This window comes from Vigna umbellata, chromosome 4 (genome assembly GCF_029865625.1).
Source record: "Vigna umbellata cultivar VRB3 chromosome 4, Vumbellata_1.0, whole genome shotgun sequence".
Taxonomy (NCBI): domain Eukaryota; kingdom Viridiplantae; phylum Streptophyta; class Magnoliopsida; order Fabales; family Fabaceae; genus Vigna; species Vigna umbellata.
In genome coordinates this window covers 56,003,086-56,026,643 of record NC_142168.1, presented here as the reverse complement: position 1 = coordinate 56,026,643, position 23,558 = coordinate 56,003,086, and the positions used below count along the sequence as shown (strand labels likewise).

Sequence of the window (23,558 nt, the reverse complement as noted above, 5' to 3'; positions counted from 1 at the left end):
TTAATGTGCACATCATCTCAACATCAATCAATCATAAGCATCATTCAGCATTACTTATCACACAATCATAGTTAATAGCAAACCATCATCAAACCAGGTGTTCAATAGAGTACATCAAACCCTAATCTAAAAACAAAAACAAATAAGTTCAGAAAACTTAAACCACAAAAGCATAATCATATGATAGCATTTATCAGTAAATGCTATCTCAGCTCCTCATCAATCTGAGCTATCCTCTGTATCTTCCTCTTCCTCCTCATCTTCTTCATCTTCAAATGCATCATCATCATCATCAGCTTCATCTTCTTCCATCTCTCTAGCTGAAGCTTCAGCTGCTCCAGCTCCTCCTCCATGCACTAGTTCCTCTGGCCAAGCTACCACATTATGGAATTCATCCATAGTCCACCGGTGGGCTGGAGGTGTATCATACATCCCCACAATCATCTCAGCCGTAGCCACCTGCCCTCTGTGAATGGACTGCAACTAAGCACCTATAACACTACAAAAAAGTAGGGCATTACCGAAGGCCAGAAGCCCTCGGAAAATGCCATAAGCCGTCGATAAAGGGTGTTTACCGAAGGCTTATCGACGGCCAAAAATCCTTCAGTAAATCTCTTGTCGCTAATAATTACCGAGGGCTTCTGCCCTTCGGTAATTACCGAGGGCCAGAAGCCTTCGGTAATTACCGAGGGCCAATAGCCTTCGGTAATTACCGAGGGCCAAAAGCCTTCGGTAATTACCGAAGGGCAGAAGCCCTCGGTAATTTCCGAAGGCCAAAAGCCTTCGGTAATGACCTACTGCGGGCATTTACCGACGGGCAAAAGCCTTCGGTAAATTGCAGAGAAGGTTTCATAGAAATGGTATTTGTTGTGCATACCAGACCTGTATATCAAATTTCAATTACAAACAGACCTGCATATCAGTTTTCAAGCACATACAAACATGCATAATGTGCATCTCAAAGATGCAATCAATTATCAATATCCATTGAACATCAATTAATCCATAGAACATCCATTAATGTATAGATAATGTAATTATAGTTCAAATATAAAACAATGTAACAAAAGGATGTTCTAGAAACAAAAGTCTGGAAGTAGATCTAACTAACATTGAAATGATATCAAGTCAAAAATGTTCTAATATCCAAATGTTTCTGTAACAAGTAATAAGAAAATGAAACTAATAATGTACATAACTATCATCAGAATGATCTTCATCATCCTGCTCCTCTACTGATGGCTGGACTGGTGTGGGTTGAACTGATGAGGGTTGGACTGATGAGGGTTGGACTGATGTGGGCTGCTGAGTGGCAGCAGGTGATGAGGAGGGTCGTGGCTGGGTCGGAGGGATATTTTGTACGTCCTGTGAGGTTTCAGGCAAGACTCTCATGACCAGGGCCTTAAAGTTTGTAAAATCTGCTCTAAGATCAGTGATCTCCTGGTCACGTTGTCGGAGTTCCTACGTGAGGCGAAGAACGACCTCGTCAGGAGTACTGGTGGAAGAAGAAGGCTGGTGCTTCAGAGTACCTCCTCTGGATGCTGTATAGTTTGCAGCAAGCTGTCCCGCACCATACACTCGTCCTTTTTTCTTCCCACCAACGATGTCGATCCAGCACTGTGTCCGACGGATGTCATCATCTGCATTACTGCCATCATCCGGTGTAGGAGCTGACTCATGTTCAGATCTAACCTGTGAAAGTCTCGTAGAAAAGTCTTCCTGTTGAAACATTAAAAGCAATGTCAGGGAACGATAGTATAACATAAATGAAAAATTAGTAATAGTAATAGTGTTATTTGCTTACATGAGTCTTCCGAGATCTTTCATCAACAAATTGATTAGTTCCCTTCCGAACATGAGTTTGTGCAAAGACCTCATCCACATGGACCGCCCGTCCTAGAGCCTGTGCCTGTAACATAATTAAGAATTACAAGCGTCCATATGAAATAGAATATACATAACTTGTGTATGAAAGAAAATGTTATGTAATGAGATTATACCATACGAATGGCATGCTCATGAATGGTGATCGACCCACCAGTATGCAGGGTGCCACCCCTTTCAGATGCTCTGTTCCGCTGGGCTTTGGCACACTTATTGCGGAACTCTACTGTATCCCAATTGGCCAGTAAGGAGTTCCAAATCTGATCACCCAGCCAGTTAGGGCGTTGTCCTGCATTGCGGGCATCCCTAAACATCTCTGACAGCCGATGAGATGCTTTCATGTGGAAATTTCTGTGTATCTGACTTTCATGTTCAGGTTTCCACTGCACCTTCATCTGTAACATTAATTACAAAACATAGTAAAATGAGAGGGACATTAGTGTAATGTATTGCTCACCTGAAAGCGCTGCCAGAATGGCTTTCTGTCGTCATCAGGTGATAATAGTTGAAAAACTGTTATTTTTATGATTAAAATTGACACTAAAAGCAACCTTTACACTTAGAAACTAGCTTGAAATCATGCTTTTCTTTATATTTTTGGAAATAAGAGAGCTGGACAGGTTTATGCTTGATTTCAGTGTTTTTGTGCAGGTTTTAAGGTGAATTTGGTGAAAGAAGTGAAGAAGGAGAGAATTGAAATCAGAAAAGACAACAAAAAGTGCAAAAAGGAGAAGCCGAAGTCACCGCTCAGCGGCAGTTTACCGCTCAGCGGCACTCAGGAGCTTGCGGGAGATCCGCTGAGGGGCAAAATGGCCGCTGAGGGGAGAAAACAAGTCACGCACTCACCGCTGAGCGGTATTTTACCGCTGAGCGGCAATTTAATGGGCTTGGATTTGACTTTTTGTAATTTACGAATGATATATAAGCTTTAGGGTTTCCTAGGGTTAGGCATCTTTGGCAGAAACGAAGCAAACACTCTCTCTTCCACCCCTTGGGGTAGATTGGGAGATGGTGACAGCTCTCCTCTTCTCTTTCTCGGGTTTATTCTTTCATTCTTTCATTGTAATTCATTTAGGTTCACCATGAATATGGTGAACTAAACTCTGTATGTTTGTTGGGGAATCAATGTAATCTTGTGAAACTCTCATATATGGAATCTGTTTTTACATCTTTTAATTAAGACTTATGCTTTCTTTCATCATTAGTTAGGGTTTTTCCTCTTTGCTTAATGCTTGCATTGTTTAACTCATTCGATGCATGATTATTGGTTTTGTTGATACGGGCACGTACGGAGAAGTCTAGATCCGGGGAATTTCTCCCAATATGATATTGGTTGTCGTTAAGCTCCTGCATTTATGAACTGATCATTAGGAATGCTAGGAATTGTATGAACTCGTGATTAGGGAGAAGCCTTCTAGAAAGGTACTTTAGAGAGTGGCATTAACAATGATGATTTGAATGTTGAATTCCTAAAATATATGAGAGTGGATAAGATGAAATTGACCCCCAACAACATATTCATATCTATATTTCATTGAAAGTGTTTATCTTTTGCTTTTTGCCATTAATCAAAATTCATGCATACATGTTTATTTTCTGTCTTGCATATTAAACCCCAAATATTTTGTTTGTAAGTCTTAGTTAATCAAGAAACCACATAACTAAACTAGGCCGTGAGTCCTTTGGGAAGAACGATACTTGGTCTAACCAAGTTTATTACTTGAACGATTCGGTCATACTTGCCGATTGAAAACAAGTTTGTGACATCATAATTTGGTGTTCATAAATTTGTCCATCATTGTACCTTTCTAGAAGGCTTCTCCCTAATCACGAGTTCATACAATTCCTAGCATTCCTAATGATCAGTTCATAAGTGCAGGAGCTTAACGACAACCAATATAAAATTGGGAGAAATTCCCCAGATCTAGACTTCCCCGTACGTGCCCGTATCGACAAAACCAATAATCATGCATCGAATGAGTTAAACAATGCAAGCATTAAGCAAAGAGGAAAAACCCTAACTAATGATGAAAGAAAGCATAAGTCTTAATTAAAAGATGTAAAAACAGATTCCATATATGAGAGTTTCACAAGATTACATTGATTCCCCAACAAACATACAGAGTTTAGTTCACCATATTCATGGTGAACCTAGATGAATTACAATGAAAGAATGAAAGAATAAACCCTAAAAAGGTGAAGAGGAAGCCTCAGCATCCAAGATCCTCCTTCAAAGGGATGGAAGAGAGAGTGTTTTCTTCGTTCCAGCCAGAGATACCTAACCCTAGGAAACCCTAAAGCTTAAATACCATTCGTAAATTACAAAAAATCAAATCCAAGCCCATTAAAGTGCCGCTCAGCGGTAAAATACCGCTCAGCGGTGAGTGCGTGACTTGTTTTCTCCCCTCAGCGGCCATTTTGCCCCTCAGCGGACCTTACGTGACTTCCAGAGCACCACTCAGCGGTAAAATACCGCTCAGCGGTGAGTGCGTGACTTGTTTGCTCCCCTCAGCGGCCATTTTGCCCCTCAGCGGACCTCCCGCAACTCCTGAGTGCCGCTCAGCGGTAAACTGCCGCTGAGCGGTGACTTCGGCTTCTCCTTTTGCACTTTTTATTGTCTTTTCTGATTTCATCTCTCTCCTTCTTCACTTCTTTCACCAAATTCACCTTAAAACCTGCACAAAAACACTGAAATCAAGCATAAACCTGTCCAGCTCTCTTATTTCCAAAAATATAAAGAAAAGCATGATTTCAAGCTAGTTTCTAAGTGTAAAGGTTGCTTTTAGTGTCAATTTTAATCATAAAAATAACAGTTTTTCAACTGTTATCACAACCCCAAACTTAAAACTTTGCTTGTCCTCAAGCAAATAATATTTAACTCCATCTTTAAACCAATTCATATGGTGATTCACTTCATTCAAAAATCTTCTTTTCAAGATAAGTAAAAACTTCACTCAAACTTATGACCAAGAGTTCAATCAAGATGTGCACATGCTTTAGTGTTCACAAAGTCATTTAAATTCCAACAAATGCTATTTTCATGAATGATCAATCAATTAAGCATGGATGTTCATGTATTCATGTAATATTTCCTCACTAAGTCAAGTGTTTCACTCACACTCAAGTGTATAAGAGATGATCACTCATTCACTCTACTATCACAATGTTACATGAATTAACTTTGCCTTTCATTTTACCACAATCAAAAACATTCACAAGCATGCATCATCACAAGGACTTTTCTATGGCTTATAATGTGGCTGGGCTAACAAGAAAATTGGTTTTTCTGGATCACAAAATCCTTGAGTTAAGAGAATCATAACAACACAATCATCTTATTCATTCCCAACTTTCTTTTGCCTTTGCATTGAGCTTTGCTTCTTTTTCTTTTTGATGAGAGGGTCGCACCTCCCAACAAAAGTTGTGCATAAAAGAAGCAGTATAGTGCTAGGAAGTGACTCCTAGGTCGTCTCTCAAGGACCAAATTGTGGTTCAGTCTCAGGTCAAACACGAAGTGGGGGGTTTGTGATTTTTGTGATTCAAAATGAACTAAATTAAAACACCAATAAGCAAAGCATAATAAACACAAGTACAATCCGAAAATCTCAGAAAAAAAACAATATAATATCACTAATGACCAACCCAACTACCTTAAGCTAACATTAAATTAAAGAAAACTTGCTTGACTCACTTGAATAATAATTGAAACATCAGAAAACACACATTGCATCTTGGAATAAACAATTGCTACACTTAAGCTAATAAAACTTTAATTTAAAAGAGTTGGAACCAATTGAAATTCAGCGGATATAAACCAAATGCCAAAGTGTGTGACACGTGGAAATGCAATAAATAAATGACAAAATGCATGATTACTACTGGAATAAAAGAATAAAAGAAGCTATGCCTTATCTAATAAATGAAAATGCAATATTCGGAACAACTAAGAAAGCAATAAAGAAATCTGTGTTGCACCCAATTAAAGAGAAATCAATCTCCGTGCTTTTCTAGAATAAATCACCACTTCTTTCTCGATCTTCGTGCGCCTCCTAGGACATGAGCTACTGCCTTTCCAGCCGTGACACCTCCCCTTTGCTGGACGTGAACACCACTTCATCCAATCAACATGCTCCTTCTTATAATCACTTCTTCATTTCTCGGGAAAAGAAATCTGCAAATTATTTAATCCCAAAAATGAAAGTGGCATAAATCAGCGTGCACACAATGCTTCCATCTCATTCTCCGCGTTCAAGAATCAGCAAAGATCAATTAAAAAAAAAAATTGCTTCTAAGTGATTCACGCCTCCACTTCTCTTCCAGCACAGTGTGTACATATTTCTTTCAAAGCCAATTGAAATGCACCGTGCCATAGCCTCCCATCCATCATTCTCCGTTCAGCACAAATTAAAAGAAGAGAAAAGAAATGTGCTCTTCTCTTCAAGCATCAACGTGTGCACAATTCCCGTGAGCTGCTTCTCATTCCAGGACGTGGCAGCTGCTGGACGTGTTCAGCAGCTTGCTTCTCTCCAGCAAAGGAAATAAAATTCCAATCACCAACGGAGACGAAAATGACTCACCGAGTGCACCTCACAGCTCCTGGAATCAGCGCATCTTCTTCCAAAATAAAAATCACCGTGCAGTCATAGAGAAGTAAATTCATCATGCAGCTTTCATAATGAAAATTAAACAAGCATCCTCATGAATCCAGCGCTTGCAAAAATAAAATAGAAAAAATGAAAGTGTGTTCTTCATTCATCATTCAAAAATAGCGTTCCCAAAAGCCCAGAGTCAAAGAGAATTTCCATTACAAGAACCTCCAAAATAAAATGAGAGAGTAAAGTCACCAAAACGCCAGTGACGGCTACCCTAAGGCCGTGTGGCTGTTTTTAATAATTGTGGGTCCACACAACAAAACCCTAGGTCCAAGTCTCTAATCTCTACTTTTGGGCCTAATCTACTTTACCAAAAATTGACCCAAATTGTAAGAGTTGATTCAAAAATTCTAAACTACTGAATTACAATTTAATTAATTCTAAAATGTCTGTGTGGAGAGTCTTGAATTTATTTGGCATTCTTCCTGATGTCCCAAAATGTATTTCCGAAATTTTCCTGCAATCCAAAATGCATTTAATCAGCTCAAATATTCCAAATTAATTAAAATAAAAATTTCCGATCAAATTGAGCACAATTAGGAAAAATGGGAAAATACTAGACAATTAAGTACAATTCCCTGGTTTATTTAAGTGCAATAAACTAAATATAATTCAAGAAATAACGACTCATCACTTTTCTTTTCTTTTTCTTTGCATATTCTTACTTTTTAGCTCTTAGCTCAATGCTTTTCATGTTTTCCCAACAACCCCAAACTTGAACACTTAACAATACCACACAAGATCTTCTACTTAACTCAAGGTAAAGATTTTTCAATTAAAGGTTTCAGTGTATATTCAAGGCTAAGGGTTCAAAGGATAGAACACACAGTGTTCTCTTTTAGTGGGCTAATTTTATGAATTTGGCCAATAAAAAGGTTTCCAACAAACGGCCTTGATCATATGATGCAAAACAAGCAATTGATTCAATCATAGAAAACCTGGGCAAAACCATTCATGCTTTCAAAGTAATATCATTCAACAATAACAACTCTGGAGCTCAAAATCTCACATATAAGCTCATTCAAATTTTTACATACACATCCTGCTTAATTTCACAATCACAATCATGATATCATGCATTTGTTCACAAAGCTTGTGAATCACCTGTATAAGCATTTTAATGTGCACATCATCTCAACATCAGTTAATCATAAGCATCATTCAGTATTACTTATCACACAATCACAGTTAATAGCAAACCATCACAAGAAACCAGGTTTCAAATAGAGTACATCAAACCCTAATCTAAAAAAAACAGAAACAAATAAGTTCAGAAAACTTAAACCACAAAACATAAGCACATGATAGCATTCATCAGTAAATGCTATCTCAGCTCCTCATCAATCTGAGCTGTCCTCTGTATCTTCCTCTTCCTCCTCATCTTCATTATCTTCAAATGCATCATCCTCATCAGCTTCATCTTCTTCCATATCTCTAGCTGAAGCTTCAGCTGCTTCAGCTCCTCCTCCATGCACTGGTTCCTCTGGCCATGCTACCACATTATGGAATTCATCCATAGTCCACCTGTGGCCTGGAGGTGTATCATAAATCCCCACAATCATCTCAGCAGTAGCCACCTACCCTTTGTGAATGGACTGCAACTGAGCCCCTATAAGAGACATATACATGTCCCTCATCTGGAATGGCTCTGCTTCATGTGTCTCAGCAGATGTCTGGCTCTGTGCTGGCCCTCTCTCTCTACGAGCACGGCGTGGTGGAACTGGCTGAGCTGCATCATCACCTCCACAGTACTGTCTATAGTAGGCCTCATCAATAGCTTTTCTTGGCCTCTCAAAAGGTGGAGCAGAAGTGTCCACCCCAGCTATCTTGCAAAGGTGCGTGATCAAATAAGGATGTCCTAGTGGTGCTTTGTTGTTTGAAGTATTGGCGCACACACTAATCTCATCAGCTATCACCTGCCCAATATTAACATTCAAGTTTCTGATAGCACAATAGATGAAGAATGCCCTGCTAAGAGTAATATCTGACACATGTGAACATGGCTGAATGTTGGCATGAGAAAACGCCATTCAATACTTTGCAAGAGGAGTCAAATCCGTCCTCCTAATGTTAACCACTGAGCCAGATCGATTCCTTTGGAAGTGTCCTCCAGGTATACATAGTACTCTCTCCACATCCTCATAATCAGCACCTTCCTCCATGCAAAGAGCAAACTGGCACTGCTCACCAGCCCATATAGTGTTCAGGAAGTTATTAATAGAATCAGGATCATACCTGATAGCATGGCCTCTGACATAGCCCAAATAATTCTCAGCTGGAAAATCACCAATCTTCTTAGCATTGGTGTAAAATTCCTTTACCACAGCTATGTTGGCAGGTGCAGGATAAGTGGCTAGCTTTCCCCAGTCATTCCCTAACACTTGCTCTCCAAATTGAGGAGAAAAGTTAGGTATCATTCCAACCTTTCTCTCCATCAGAAGTCTCCTGTCCTGAACCACCCTAAAGTGCTTCTCATGTTTTCTAGAGAGGAACCTGCTAGAGTGGGGTTGCTCTGGTTCCTTTTCCTTTCTCTTGGTTGCCATGGTTTTCAATCTTTTTCCTGAAGATGATGCCATTCCTACATTCAAAACACAAATACAAAACCACAGAACATGATGTTAATCATTAGTAAAACAAAGAACACAACTCCTTTCGAAGCTAAACCACCGCTGAGGGCCAGAATTCCCCTCGGCGCCACCAGTACCACATTCCATATCACAAAAAACCAGAAAAAATCAAACCTGGCAGAGTGCCGCTCAGCGGCAGTTTACCCCTCAGCGGTAACTCTCCAGATTTTTGAAAAACCTATTTTAAAGCTTTCCTAACTCCACCCAAATGCAATTTTCAGTTTTCCAATTCATAATCATGCAGTTTAATCGGTTCAAACATCAAATATATCATCAAATCATGCCAAGAAATCAAAACCCCTAAATATTCATGCTTTGACCATCATATTCAAAATCAAAACCCTAGAATGAACAAAATGCATTTTACTTACTTGGGTGGAGATACTAGATGCAATGAGAATGCTTCCAAGCTAGAATGCTTTCTTCCAACCCCAAACTTTGATGGCACACTAGTGAAAAAGTGAGTGGAAGAGAAATTTTCTTAAGAGGGAAGAGTGAAAAGATGTGGAAAACCTTGGAGAAGGTATGTGGGAGTGTTTGTGCAAAGAAAAGTCTGAAAGTGTGAAAGAATGCGCAGCTTAGGGTTTAAAAATACCCTAATGGGCTCGGGTCCCGCTAAGGGGAACTAAAACCCTATTCTGCGAGAGTGTCGCTCAGCGGTAAAGTACCGCTCAGCGGCACTTTCGTGAAGTGCTCTTTTCCTTCTTTTCTTAACCTACGTGCCTCCCATATGTGCCCCTCACTGGTTTCCTGCAATTCAATGTTCACAATGCTTATGCAAACCCTAAAAATAAACAAACAGAATTATTCAATCAACTGGGTTGCCTCCCAGGTAGCGCTTGTTTAACGTCACGAGCCTGACCCAAAATCCACCAACACCCATCAGTAGGTGTTACAGCCATTGTATCCTTCAGTAGATACTTAACCACCTAGCATCCTTCAGTAGATGCTATATCCAACAAAATAAATACAAAAATAATGTTCACAAATTACAAATTACAAAACCAAATCAAAAGTTTTTAAATTCACTGGGTTGCCTCCCAGCAAGCGCTCTTTTAATGTCATTAGCTTGACCCAATAAAGTTCAAGTTCCATCTTCTTTGTAGTTGATGTTGTCATTCCACCAACTCCTCAACTGTTTCCTTTGAACTATTTTGGTTCTTCTAGAATATGGAGACTCTATCTCTATCATCTCCTTCTCTTTAAAGCCCTTCACAACCCACAACTTGTTCTTGATTCTAACAGGTGTACCAAGTTGGAGTCTTCTTTTCTTCCAGTCTCTAGGAATTTCTTCTCCTCTTCCAATCTCTTCTTCCTTGGGTACCTAAAACAACAAACAATGGTTACCTGAAACCTCAAAATTTTCATCTTTACGGCTAGTCATGGGTGCATCTCGAAATGCAGCTTTATAACTAGCTTCTTCCTCCTTTGCTTGCATCTCATCTTTGAAGACATCTACCACCACTCTCTCCTCTCTATCCTGGAGCACCACTATCCCTTCATTTACATCTATGATAGCCCTGGCCGTTTTCATAAACGGTCTTCCAAGTATGATAGGTATCTTCTCGGTCTCCATCTTCATCACCACAAAGTCTGCCAAGAACTGAAGTTTGCCAACACAAACTATAATGTCCTCTACAATCCCACATGGCTCCTTTGAAGATCCATCGGCCATTACTATTTTAATCTTTGCATGTTTCATTTTAACATTGCCGATTTGCTCCAGTAAAGAATAAAGTAATCAAGTTAACACTTGAACCTAAATCAAGGAGAGCTTTCTTTACCTTTTTCTTCCCTATAGAACAAGGGATAGAAAAACTACCTGGATCTGACGCTTTAGGAGGGAATGACTCTTTCTTAACAGTTATACACTCTTTTGCCTCATCATCTCTACGTCTCTTCTTTGTAGAAATTTCTTCATCAGATTTTGTGTAAACTGCAATTTTCTGTAAAATTTGTTCCCAAGGTGCTTTATTATCCACCATTCTGAATAATTCTGTGAAATCCATTTGTTTCTCTTGATTTATTGGAAAAGGAAAATTGTTTTTGCTCTCTATTTCTCTTCTTTCTTCTGTTTCTCCTTCTTCTAACTCAATTATCTCTTCATTCACACTCTTTACCACTTTGCACTCTTCTCTAGGGTTAACCTCAGTATTAGCCCCAAAATTTCTATTTGGCCTTTCTTCCAATTGCTTGGTAATCTGACCCATTTGAATCTCCAAATTCTTTATAGCAGCTTCAGTGCTCTTTTGAGAAGATTCGGTTTTCTGTATGAATTGCTGAAGAGTTTCTTCCAACCTTGTTGATTTTTCATTAAGCATAGATAACTGTTGCCAAAAGATTGGTTGCTGCTGCTGCTTATTATATTGATTTGCTTGCCCAGTTTGTCCTTGACCAATGCTTGGATGTGGTTTCCACCCTTGATTGTAATTCCCTTGACGGTATGGAAATTGATTAGCCATGAAATTAACATCCTCCCAGTGATTCTTCCATGCCCTGCTTATGAAGATATCTCTTGCTTGCCTTTTGTCACCTTTGATTGTGGAAAGTACTTGTTCAAAAACTTTGTTACCACTGCTTCCCACTCTGTGAAACTTCCTTCTGGAAAAGAGTTCAACCAAAGCTTAGCATTGCCTCCCAATGAGAAAGGAAACAAACTAAGTTTGATTGCTTCGTCTGGCACCCCATTGATTTTCACTGTGTTGCAAATTTCATTAAATGTAGTAAGGTGCTCATATGGGCTTTCATGAGATAACCCATTAAATTGATTACTCTTCACCAGTTGGATTAGTGTTGGTTTGACCTCCATATTGGCTGCATTGACTCTAGGTCTAGCTATGCTGTTAAAGTGTTGAGGTCCAGCTATGTTGGTGTAATCAGCAAGAGTTCTTCTGATATTATTATTCTCCATATTTTCTGTGCTATTGTCAGAACCTTGTGGTGATGGTTGCAATAGAGTTTCCGGAGGAGGGAAAAGTTCTCTAGATGTTCTGATTCTTCTCCTCCGTCTACTGTCTTCTAATCCTTCAAGCAGAGGTTCTGTTGTTTTCTTGCTCCTAGTTCGAATTGCCTCCTGCATACACAAGAACACAAAACCCTAGAAAAGATTTGGTTAGCACAAAAAGATATAAGAGAAGATATAATATTCAGAAAATAATAAAAAAAAATAAATAAAAAAAAAACAGAAAAATAAAATAAAAATTCGAAATTTAAAAATAAAAAAAATAAGTCAAAGATAATTAATAATCACACAAATTAACTAATTAAACCACGAGATCCCCGGCAACGGCGCCAAAAACTTGATGGACAAATTTATGAACACCAAAATATGATGTCACAAACTTGTTTTCAATCGGCAAGTATGACCGAATCGTTCAAGTAATAAACTTAGTTAGACCAAGTATCGTTCTTCCCAAAGGACTCACGGCCTAGTTTAGTTATGTGATTTCTTAATTAACTAAGACTTACAAACGAATTAATTGGGGTTTAAAATGCAAGACAGAAAATAAATATGTATGCATGAATTTTGATCAATGGCAAAAAGCAAAAGATAAACACTTTCAATGAAATTTATGTATGGATATGTTGTTGGGGGTCAATTTCATCTTATCCACTCTCATATTTTAGGAATTCAACAATCAAGTCATCATTGTTAATGCCACTCTCTAATGTACCTTTCTAGAAGGCTTCTCCCTAATCACGAGTTCATACAATTCCTAGAATTCCTAATGATCAGTTCATAAGTGCAGGAGCTTAACGACAACCAATATAAAATTGGGAGAAATTCCCCAGATCTAGACTTCCCCGTACGTGCCCGTATCGACAAAACCAATAATCATGCATCGAATGAGTTAAACAATGCAAGCATTAAGCAAAGAGGAAAAACCCTAACTAATGATGAAAGAAAGCATAAGTCTTAATTAAAAGATGTAAAAACAGATTCCATATATGAGAGTTTCACAAGATTACATTGATTCCCCAACAAACATACAGAGTTTAGTTCACCATATTCATGGTGAACCTAGATGAATTACAATGAAAGAATGAAAGAATAAACCCTAAAAAGGTGAAGAGGAAGCCTCAGCATCCAAGATCCTCCTTTAAAGGGGTGGAAGAGAGAGTGTTTTCTTCGTTCCAGCCAGAGATACCTAACCCTAGGAAACCCTAAAGCTTAAAAACCATTCGTAAATTACAAAAAATCAAATCCAAGCCCATTAAAGTGCCGCTCAGCGGTAAAATACCACTCAGCGGTGAGTGCGTGACTTGTTTTCTCCCCTCAGCGGCCATTTTGCCCCTCAGCGGACATTTTGCCCCTCAGCGGACCTCCCGCAACTCCTGAGTGCCGCTCAGCTGTAAACTGCCGCTGAGCGGTGACTTCGGCTTCTCCTTTTGCACTTTTTATTGTCTTTTCTGATTTCATCTCTCTCTTTCTTCACTTCTTTCACCAAATTCACCTTAAAACCTGCACAAAAACACTGAAATCAAGCATAAACCTGTCCAGCTCTCTTATTTCCAAAAATATAAAGAAAAGCATGATTTCAAGCTAGTTTCTAAGTGTAAAGGTTGCTTTTAGTGTCAATTTTAATCATAAAAATAACAGTTTTTCAACTGTTATCATCAATCCATGGTCGATCACCGAGGGGCGGGTCAAGACCATCACCATCACCACTTGAATCTGAATCAGCAGGTGGTGTGAAAGTCTCAAAAGGAGGTACAGAAGAGGAAGAAGGTATAGAAGTAGGGTCAGGGAGAGGAGTGGGGGTAATAACAATAGGGGGAGGAGTGGGGGTTATAATAACAGGAGGAGGAAGAGGGTCTGGTGCAGGGGTAGTAGAAGGCTGAGCTGCAGAAGGAGGAGAAGGGTCTACCGCAAAGGTAGGAGTAGGGTCTGCTGCAGGTGTAGGAGGCTGTATAATAGGGGTAGGAGGAGGCCCCACAGATGATGTACTACCTGCAGCAGTGGTAGGTAGTCTAGCAGGCACCCTAAGTACATACTTTGGTGCCTGCCGTTGCCTCTTTATAGGCCTTGCAACCCCCTTTCCTTTATCAGGACGTTGTGAACCTTGTCCTGTCATTACTGCATTGAAATGGTAACAAATAAAGCGAAACAATATAAATGAATAAAGAAGGATCAATTGTTTTTAAAGTCAATGTATAAGTAATTGCATACAACTTTAAGATGGTATTTTAGATAACGGTAATCAAATGATAGTCCAATTTGCTACAATAGATGTTCAACATTCAATCATCGTCATCATGATCATCATCTTCATCTTCATCTTCAGCATCGTCTTCATCATCATCATCTTCTTGTTCTTCTTCTTCATCGTCATCATCATCATCATCTTCTTGTTCTTCTTCTTCTTCTTCTTCTTCATCTTCTTCTTCTTCTTCTTCTTCCTCTTGTTCTTCATCACCTTGTATTGTTGCTTCTAATTCATCTCCATCACCATCAGGGTCGACCAATGCGGTTATACGTTCAACTTCGATAATTTCTTGTGGTTGTGACATTTGGTCAAGTTGGTAGGCAACATCTTCCTCAACTTCATTTGAGTCTATGCGACCTCTAGGCTTCGTTTGTATTGCTACGGCCCAACCACGCTTGTCAATATTGCGAAATGGTGGATATGGCACATAATAAACCTGTCTGACATTAGATGGTAGAATGAAAGGATCAAACGGTCCATATCTTAATCTCTGGTTCAGTTCGACAATATTAAAGTGTGGATCGACTCTAGTACCAGCTCTAGAAGGATCAAACCATTCACAATAAAAAAGTACCACTCTGTTTGGAGAAGTAGTGTTGTTGTACTCTAACTCATATATTTTATGAATGATGCCGTAAAAATCATCATAAGAACCCTCTGTTAGGCCCTTGACATACACACCACAATTTGATGTTTTCTTTCCTTTAGACCATTCATGTGTATGGAATTTGTAACCATTGATGAAGTAAGTGTGCCATTCTTTGACACATCTCATTGGCCAATTAGAGAGATGTCTTAACTCTTGAATCGTGGGAGTTAATGCCTGATTAAAAACCTACAAAGGTACTAACAAAATTATAAAAGCAATAGTCAAATTAACCTTGCTCTAAACGTAGGAAAAACTACGGACCTGATTTCTAAACCAATGGGGAAACTCTGAGTGTATTCTAGCAGAAGTATTTCCTTCTGCGACTTGCTCAGCCACAACAAATGAGCTGGTACAAATGAAATTCATTAGTGTGTAACAATTAAACCGTTTGATAGATTAGAGATGAATGATGACATACTCAAGGTATGGCTTGACTTCACTGCAATTGATCAAGACATGGACATGAGCAGAGTTTAATTCAGCATCAGTTAACCAATGAGTGAATTCTTTCCCTGCGTGACGGCCTGATTGTCGGAAAACTGATAATGCACCTTGACGTGGTTCAACTTGCCATTGCATTTCATTTCTGAGATGAGTGGGGGACAACATGAAGTTCTTGAAATAATGTGAACAAAAATAAGTTGTCTCTCTGTGCAAGTAAGCTGCACAAATTGAGCCTTCCACTCTAGCTTTATTTTTAACTGACCGTTTGGATTCTCCCATAAACCTTTCAAAGGGATACATCCACCTGTACTGCACGGGTGCCCCAAGCCAAGCTTCATGTGCAAGATGAATTGGAATGTGCTCCATTGAATCAAAGAATGCAGGAGGGAATATTCTTTCCAATTTGCAGAGAATAATCGGGATATTTTCATCCATCTTTTTAAGGGAATCTTCCTTTAGTGTCGTGCAGCACAAATCTTTAAAGAAGTTACTGATCTCTATCAGTGGATTTAACACGTGCATTGGCAAACAATTGAACGCAAGAGGGATTAAAGTCTCCATGAATACATGACAATCATGACTCTTCAACCTGAACATTGGCACATATGGACAAGTTAGAAGCATATCCATCTGGCATTCGAAGCTCCTTGATCCATCCACACACTATTCTTGCCTCGTCTTTTGAAATGGTGTAATTTGCTTTTGGTTTAAATAATCGGCCGTTACCTTGCGCCTTCAACTCTAAGTCTTTTCGTCCACAATACAAAGGTAAATCTTTTCTTGCTTTCTCATTATCTTTTGTTTTACCTATAACATTCATAACTGTGTTGAAGACATTGTCAAAGAAATTCTTTTCTGTGTGCATGACATCGAGGTTGTGTCTTAGCAAGTTGTCTTTCCAATAGGGAAGTTCCTAGAATATGCTTCTTTTAGTCTAATTATGCCATTGTCCAAACCCTTCTATCCTATTCTAACCAGATTCAGTGACTTTTGGATAGTCTTTCACTCTTCTCCAAACGTGTGATCTAGTGAACTTGGGTGGGGGCATATCCGTTTCAACTTGCCCTTTGCGAAATGCCTTTTTGTTTCTTCTAAAGGGGTGATCAATGGGCAAGAACCATCGATGGCAGTCAAACCAACTACTTTTCCGACCATAACTCAATTGGAATGACTTTGTATGTTCCATGCAATGTGGACAAGCTAATCGACCATGTCAGGAGCGGCTGCAGCGGAATGGTTAGCGTGGGATAACAAACCAAGAGGGTTTTTAATACGAACGTGTGCCTTTCAATTTCTACTCAATTAAACTTACTTAGCAATTAACAAACACAAATAAAGCAAGAGTAAGGTTGAGAGAAATTTGCACAGATGATTTTATCCTGGTTCGGATCTTACCAATCCTACGTCCAGTCGCTTATCTCAAAACAAGATAAACAATTCACTAATCACAAAACAATTACAAACTACAATCACAAAGATACAATTTGTAAGAGTTTAGAAAACACCTCTCTTGATACCACAAGAGATGAAACTACACCTCCTTTGAGTCTTCACAAAGGATGAACACCTCCTCCGAATACTTCACGAAGGATGATTCTCTTCCGAACACCTCCTTAGACACACCAAGGATGAACCGGCTATTTCCTCTGTCACCGTAGCAGCACTTCACCAGCTCCACAGACAAGAGTTTCACAAGCCGAACAAGAACACACAAGTCTCAAGAATTTCTGAGTATTTGAGCACAAGGGAAGAGTTTCTGTGTCTCTAGGTTCTTTACTTGAGAGGAAATGAGAGTCTATTTATAGACTCATCCAAAGGCTCTTCCATTTTTCGTTTTCAGCCTTTCACACTGTGTTAATCGATTAGCTACAGTGGTTAATCGATTAGCACCCCAACGGATAGTTCAACGGCTCTTAAAAACGGCTAGTTTTTCAAACGGCTCCTGTGTTAATCGATTAACAGCCCTTGTTAATCGATTAACGTTAATCGATTAACACCCCTTGTTAATCGATTAACAGCTCAATGCAGTGCTTCTTCATTTGTCTCTGGAACAATCGATTTACACCCTGTGTTAATCGATTAACACTGCACAAATTTTGCTGTTTGGCTTATTTTTACATCTCTTTTGAATGCAAACATAAATCCACTCATAATCTAAGTCCTAGATACTAAACTATAATTATTACAAAAGCTTTCCATAGCAATACAAGTCTTCATAACATTTTGAGTCTTGATTTCTCTTGACTTGATTTGGACATCATCAAAACTTCATCTTCATCATTTTGCTAACAATCTCCCCCTTTTTGATGATGATCAAAACCTTCTTGATTTAAAGCTTTTGATAATAATCTGTATTTAAAATACAACTTAAGGAAGAAACAATTGTTAGTAAACTTAGAAATAAGTTTAAGACATTAAATATTTCTCCCCCTTTTTGATCATTATTAAAAAGAGATGTATAATTGCTCCCCCTAAATTTATTAGAAAATATACTCCCCCTTAATAAAAGCATGTATGCATAGAAATAATAAGAAAAGCAGCATACATTTTCTTGAATTTAAAGAGGCAAGCATACAAGGAAATATAAAGGGCATACACTAATAAAAACATAGAAATATAAAGTACCCCTTTAGATATCCTTCCAATTTTGTAATGAGAATCCTCTAGGTTGTTTCCACATTTTGTTTAGATTTTCATCTTGAGGATTGTCATCATTCTTCACTTCATTTGTTGTCTTCTTCATCATTGCCTGCATGTAATTCAAAATGACTCAAGAGGTTTTGCCTCAAGGTCTACAATTTTATTAAAGACAACATGCACACATTCTTCTATTTCAAATATTTTCCGTTTGAAAACTATATATGCTTTGTATATATAAAAAAAAATTGTTCCATATTCTTTGAAATAAAAATTTCTTAATTTTTCTTTTCAAATATTTAAAACAAAATTGTTTTAAAGAAATTTAAAAATTGGTACCCAACAATTTTGTTTGGGTCCTTTGGGTTAATTTGAAAATTTGAAATCATTTTACAACCCAAATATATCTACCACTTGGAACACCATAATGCTTAATTTTACATTTATTTGAAGTATGACCCTTTTTCATACAATAAAAGCATGATACAACATTTGTGTTCCTATAAGTTGTTCCTTTTTCTACCCAAGTTCTACGGGTTCTATGATTGTGTTTATTTTTAATTTTAGGAACATACTTATTTTTAACAACCTTATTTTCATTATTTTTACTACATTCTCCTAAGGTTGTTTGTTCTAGTAGTTTCTTAAAATTTTCACAAGAAACACATTCATCACTACTAGTAAATTTACCCTTTTCAAAAATTAAAACTTTATTTTTCAAAATTTTATTTTCTTCAAAAGTATTTTCAAAATTTAATTTTAAATTCTTATTTTCTTCAAGAATATTTTCAAAATCTGATTTCAAATTTTTATTTTCTTCAGAAATATTTTCAAAATTTATTTTTAAATTTTTGAAATCCTTTTTCAATTTCTTATGAGCAAGATCTAGTTTTTCAGATTCTACTATTAAAGCAGCATAAATTTCATGCAATTCATCTTCACTAATTTGACTAGAATTATCAGAATCGCTAGATGTACTTACTTGGCTTCCAGCGTCGTCGTTCACCACTAAACAGATGTTTGCTTCTTCATCTGAGTAGCTTGAATCTGAAATGGTCTCATTGTCGTCTTCCCATGCAATGTATGCCTTCTTTTTCTTGAAGAATCTTTTCTCCTTTTTGTCTTCACCCTTCTTTTGATCTGGGCAGTTTGCTTTGAGATGCCCCCTTTCTCCGCAACCATAGCATCGGTAATTTGAGGAAGATACTGGATTATCTTTCTTTTCGTATCTAAATTTTCCTTTACCTTTAGACTTCATGAACCTGTTGAGCCTTTTTATCATGAGTCTCAATTCTTCTTCTTCGTCTGAGTCTTCATCTTCCGATTTACCTTTGCTTCTTTCAACCTCAGATTTCAAGGCTAGACTCTTTTTCTTAGTTTTTGCTTTTGCTTCTTCTTCATCTAGTCTTCCGAGGTCAAGTTCATGTTCCCTCAACTTTCCAAAAAGTTCCGCCATAGTCATGGTGTTGAGATTTTGTGACTCAGAAATTGCAGTCACTTTTGGTTGCCAAGACCTGTCTAAAGATTTCAGAATTTTTATATTAAGCTCATCAGTATCGAAAGATTTACCTAGTCCAATGAGATGATTGACAATGTTGGTGAAGCGTTTTTGAACATCTACTATTGTTTCCCCTTGCTTCATCCTGAACATTTCGTATTCCTGGATTAAGGTATTCTTTCTAGCTCTCTTAACATCATCTGTACCTTCATGGGTTACTTTAAGTATTTCCCACATTTCTTGTGCAGTTTTACAAATAGAAATCCTGTAAAACTCATCAACAGTTAAAGCAGATGAAATAATATTACGAGCTTTTACATCATTACCAAATTTTTTCTTATCTTGAGCAGTCCATTGGTCACGGGGCTTTGGTTCCTGCATATTGTTAGTTGGAACAGAAGGACCAAATGCAACAGCATCCCAAATATCTATATCAATAGACTCCATAAAAATTTGCATTCTGACCTTCCAAAATGCGTAATTTTCACCTGTGAATAGTGGTGGTCTATTGATAGAAGCACCCTCTGCGAATGTTTGATGTGATCCTGCCATTTGAATGACTATCAAAGCAAGCTCTGATACCAATTGTCAGGAGCGGCTGCAGCGGAATGGTTAGCGTGGGATAACAAACTAAGAGGGTTTTTAATACGAACGTGTGCCTTTCAATTTCTACTCAATTAAACTTACTTAGCAATTAACAAACACAAATAAAGCAAGAGTAAGGTTGAGAGAAATTTGCACAGATGATTTTATCCTGGTTCGGATCTTACCAATCCTACGTCCAGTCGCTTATCTCAAAACAAGATAAACAATTCACTAATCACAAAACAATTACAAACTACAATCACAAAGATACAATTTGTAAGAGTTTAGAAAACACCTCTCTTGATACCACAAGAGATGAAACTACACCTCCTTTGAGTCTTCACAAAGGATGAACACCTCCTCCGAATACTTCACGAAGGATGATTCTCTTCCGAACACCTCCTTAGACACACCAAGGATGAACCGGCTATTTCCTCTGTCACCGTAGCAGCACTTCACCAGCTCCACAGACAAGAGTTTCACAAGCCGAACAAGAACACACAAGTCTCAAGAATTTCTGAGTATTTGAGCACAAGGGAAGAGTTTCTGTGTCTCTAGGTTCTTTACTTGAGAGGAAATGAGAGTCTATTTATAGACTCATCCAAAGGCTCTTCCATTTTTCGTTTTCAGCCTTTCACACTGTGTTAATCGATTAGCTACAGTGGTTAATCGATTAGCACCCCAACGGATAGTTCAACGGCTCTTAAAAACGGCTAGTTTTTCAAACGGCTCCTGTGTTAATCGATTAACAGCCCTTGTTAATCGATTAACGTTAATCGATTAACACCCCTTGTTAATCGATTAACAGCTCAATGCAGTGCTTCTTCATTTGTCTCTGGAACAATCGATTTACACCCTGTGTTAATCGATTAACACTGCACAAATTTTGCTGTTTGGCTTATTTTTACATCTCTTTTGAATGCAAACATAAATCCACTCATAATCTAAGTCCTAGATACTAAACTATAATTATTACAAAAGCTTTCCATAGCAATACAAGTCTTCATAACATTTTGAGTCTTGATTTCTCTTGACTTGATTTGGACATCATCAAAACTTCATCTTCATCATTTTGCTAACAGACCATGCGTGCTCCATACAGGTAGATTTGCCTCTGTCAGTAAATTGTAAAACCTCTGCGTCGTTTCATTTGGAGGCTCTTCATCATGACTATCGTTTGCTTCTTCAGCATGGTGACGAAGAGCATTGTCGACCATCTCTTGCATATAGGCAAATTGATCTATCTCAGATGTATTTACAATAGCATTCGAACCTGATGCAAGCCGTTTTTCAGCTGCAGTGGAGGTCGAAGGAATTTCTTCACCATGAAATGTCCAAACCGTGTAATTAGGCATGAACCCTTTTTGGTAAAGGTGAACTTTGACGACTTCATCTTTCAGAATGCTTGTACATTCGCACTTGATGCATGGACATCGAATCCCTCCATCAAAGGCATAATATTGATATCGTCGAGCCGTCTCCACGAACTCTTCAACTCCGATGACAAAAGATTCTTTCAAACCTCTCCTTCCACTATAACAACGGTCGTACATCCATCCACGATGGTTGGGAAAATGGGCCATGTTCTGTGACAAGCCAAACAAATAAAAACTTAGCCAAAACAGCAACACTCCATGTGACATAAGTAATAAACCTATTACTATTGAAGTCGAACATGGAAGGCAATTTCAACACTATGGTCATAGGCATTCAATAAGGGCATGCAAAGACAAGTCCTCAGTATTGAAATGCCTCTAACATCCTAAGTGGTTGTAAATAAAATTTGGGGGTTGTCAATATGTTGACATTACTAAAGTTCTCTTTTATAGAGTACTTTCATATATTTTGTCAATTGTAAGTGGTTAAGGTAGTGTTACCCTTCTCATTCTACTGAGAATGTTTTGAACACCATATGACTTTAAATGACTAATTAACTTAATCAATTCGTAGCCTAATAAATCAACATACAATATATAGGAACATACAATATATACATCAACATACAACATATAGATGAACATTCACTGATGGTCTAAATGCAGGTTTGCACTTTTAGTGTATTTGAGATACTAGTTTTAGGTTCTAAGTTGTCAAAATTTGAGTTTAAGCTACTACTTTTACCTATATCTTTTAGTGTGAGTTCTTAAATAGGTAGGTTCTACCATTCTTAACTTGTTAGGATAGTTTACTGTAGTATATTTTCCTACTTTAGTGCACTCTGCAAATTGTGTAAATATTTTTGAAGTTTGAGTAGTATTTTGAGCTACTTCATCTACTTCTTTGCATAACACGCTGCATTCGCTGTGGAAGATGCATCAAGGACATTTATGAAGAGACATTTTGTTTGGAGGCTCTTTGTTTTAATTGTTTTGATCAGTTCCTGCATTGTCCAGTGGAAGGGGAAAAGGAAGCTACAGAATGCACTATTATTGTCCAGTGGAAGGGGAAAAGGAAGCTACATCATTTATTTGATTTTGTTCAATAAAAATTGTTATTTTACTGAAGTAAAACAAATGACCGCAAAACTATGTACAAATTTTGACATAAAAGGTTAGTTTGGAGAAATAAAAGTGTAAGTGGTAGCATACTATCATGGTCCGCCCATATATTGTATGTGTTTCAAGTAAGCTTTGATTATCATCATTCAGAACATCACGGGACCAAGATGTTCACGTGTTCCAGTTTTCAAAGTAGAAGTTAGTTCTATTCCCAACCAATCACACTTGTTACCAACATCTTCTAAAAATGGTCCAGGGATATCACATACTGCAAATTTGTAGTCTTTTTAGTACTAATGAATGAACCCCAGATTTAATTACTTTAAACTATTTTAAAATCCTAGTAAAAAGTATCTATACAGATTCTTAACAGGTTTGCAGTGAACAAAATAATTCTATAAATTCCTCTTGATCAAAAGTAAACTCTAAACTGTATTGCAATCTTCTTATAAATTAAATTTTAAGAAAAAATTGCCTTATATTACTTCCTTGTTACAATTCTATACAGTCAGAGTGTTTATAACGACAAAGTAAAGTAACTAAATATGGTGGTTTAAGATTAGAAATTCTATTATATTAAAACCTTAGTTTGTTGTGTTTTTTAATATTACTTGACTTTACATTAGTTAAAGTCTTAGGTTATATAATATGTTTTATTATCTATATTGAAAAAAAGAGTATTATATGTTTCCACATCAAACACTTTATGTTTAAGAAAACATGTTTCGATCTGTCCTCTTCCCTCAATCCCAGATCGCGGTTGCCTAGGCTTCATTTTCGATAATTTTCCTTTTAAATTGTTTTTCAAATGTGAAACCAGTGACTTCTTCTTCATTTTTTTAGGGGAATCTAAGAATCATGTGCTAAAGAATGTGAA

At 37.7% G+C, this 23,558-nt stretch overlaps 1 protein-coding gene across 1 annotated transcript; it reads right to left on the bottom strand.

Moving 5' to 3' along the window:
• Window positions 1–18,485: 18,485 nt before the first annotated feature.
• Window positions 18,486–20,150, bottom strand: LOC148200644 (uncharacterized). The gene has a single exon (XM_088113195.1). The coding sequence runs from the start codon at window positions 20,148–20,150 to the stop codon at window positions 18,486–18,488; it is 1,665 nt and encodes a 554-aa protein (XP_087969321.1).
• Between the last annotated feature and the right edge of the window lie 3,408 nt (window positions 20,151–23,558).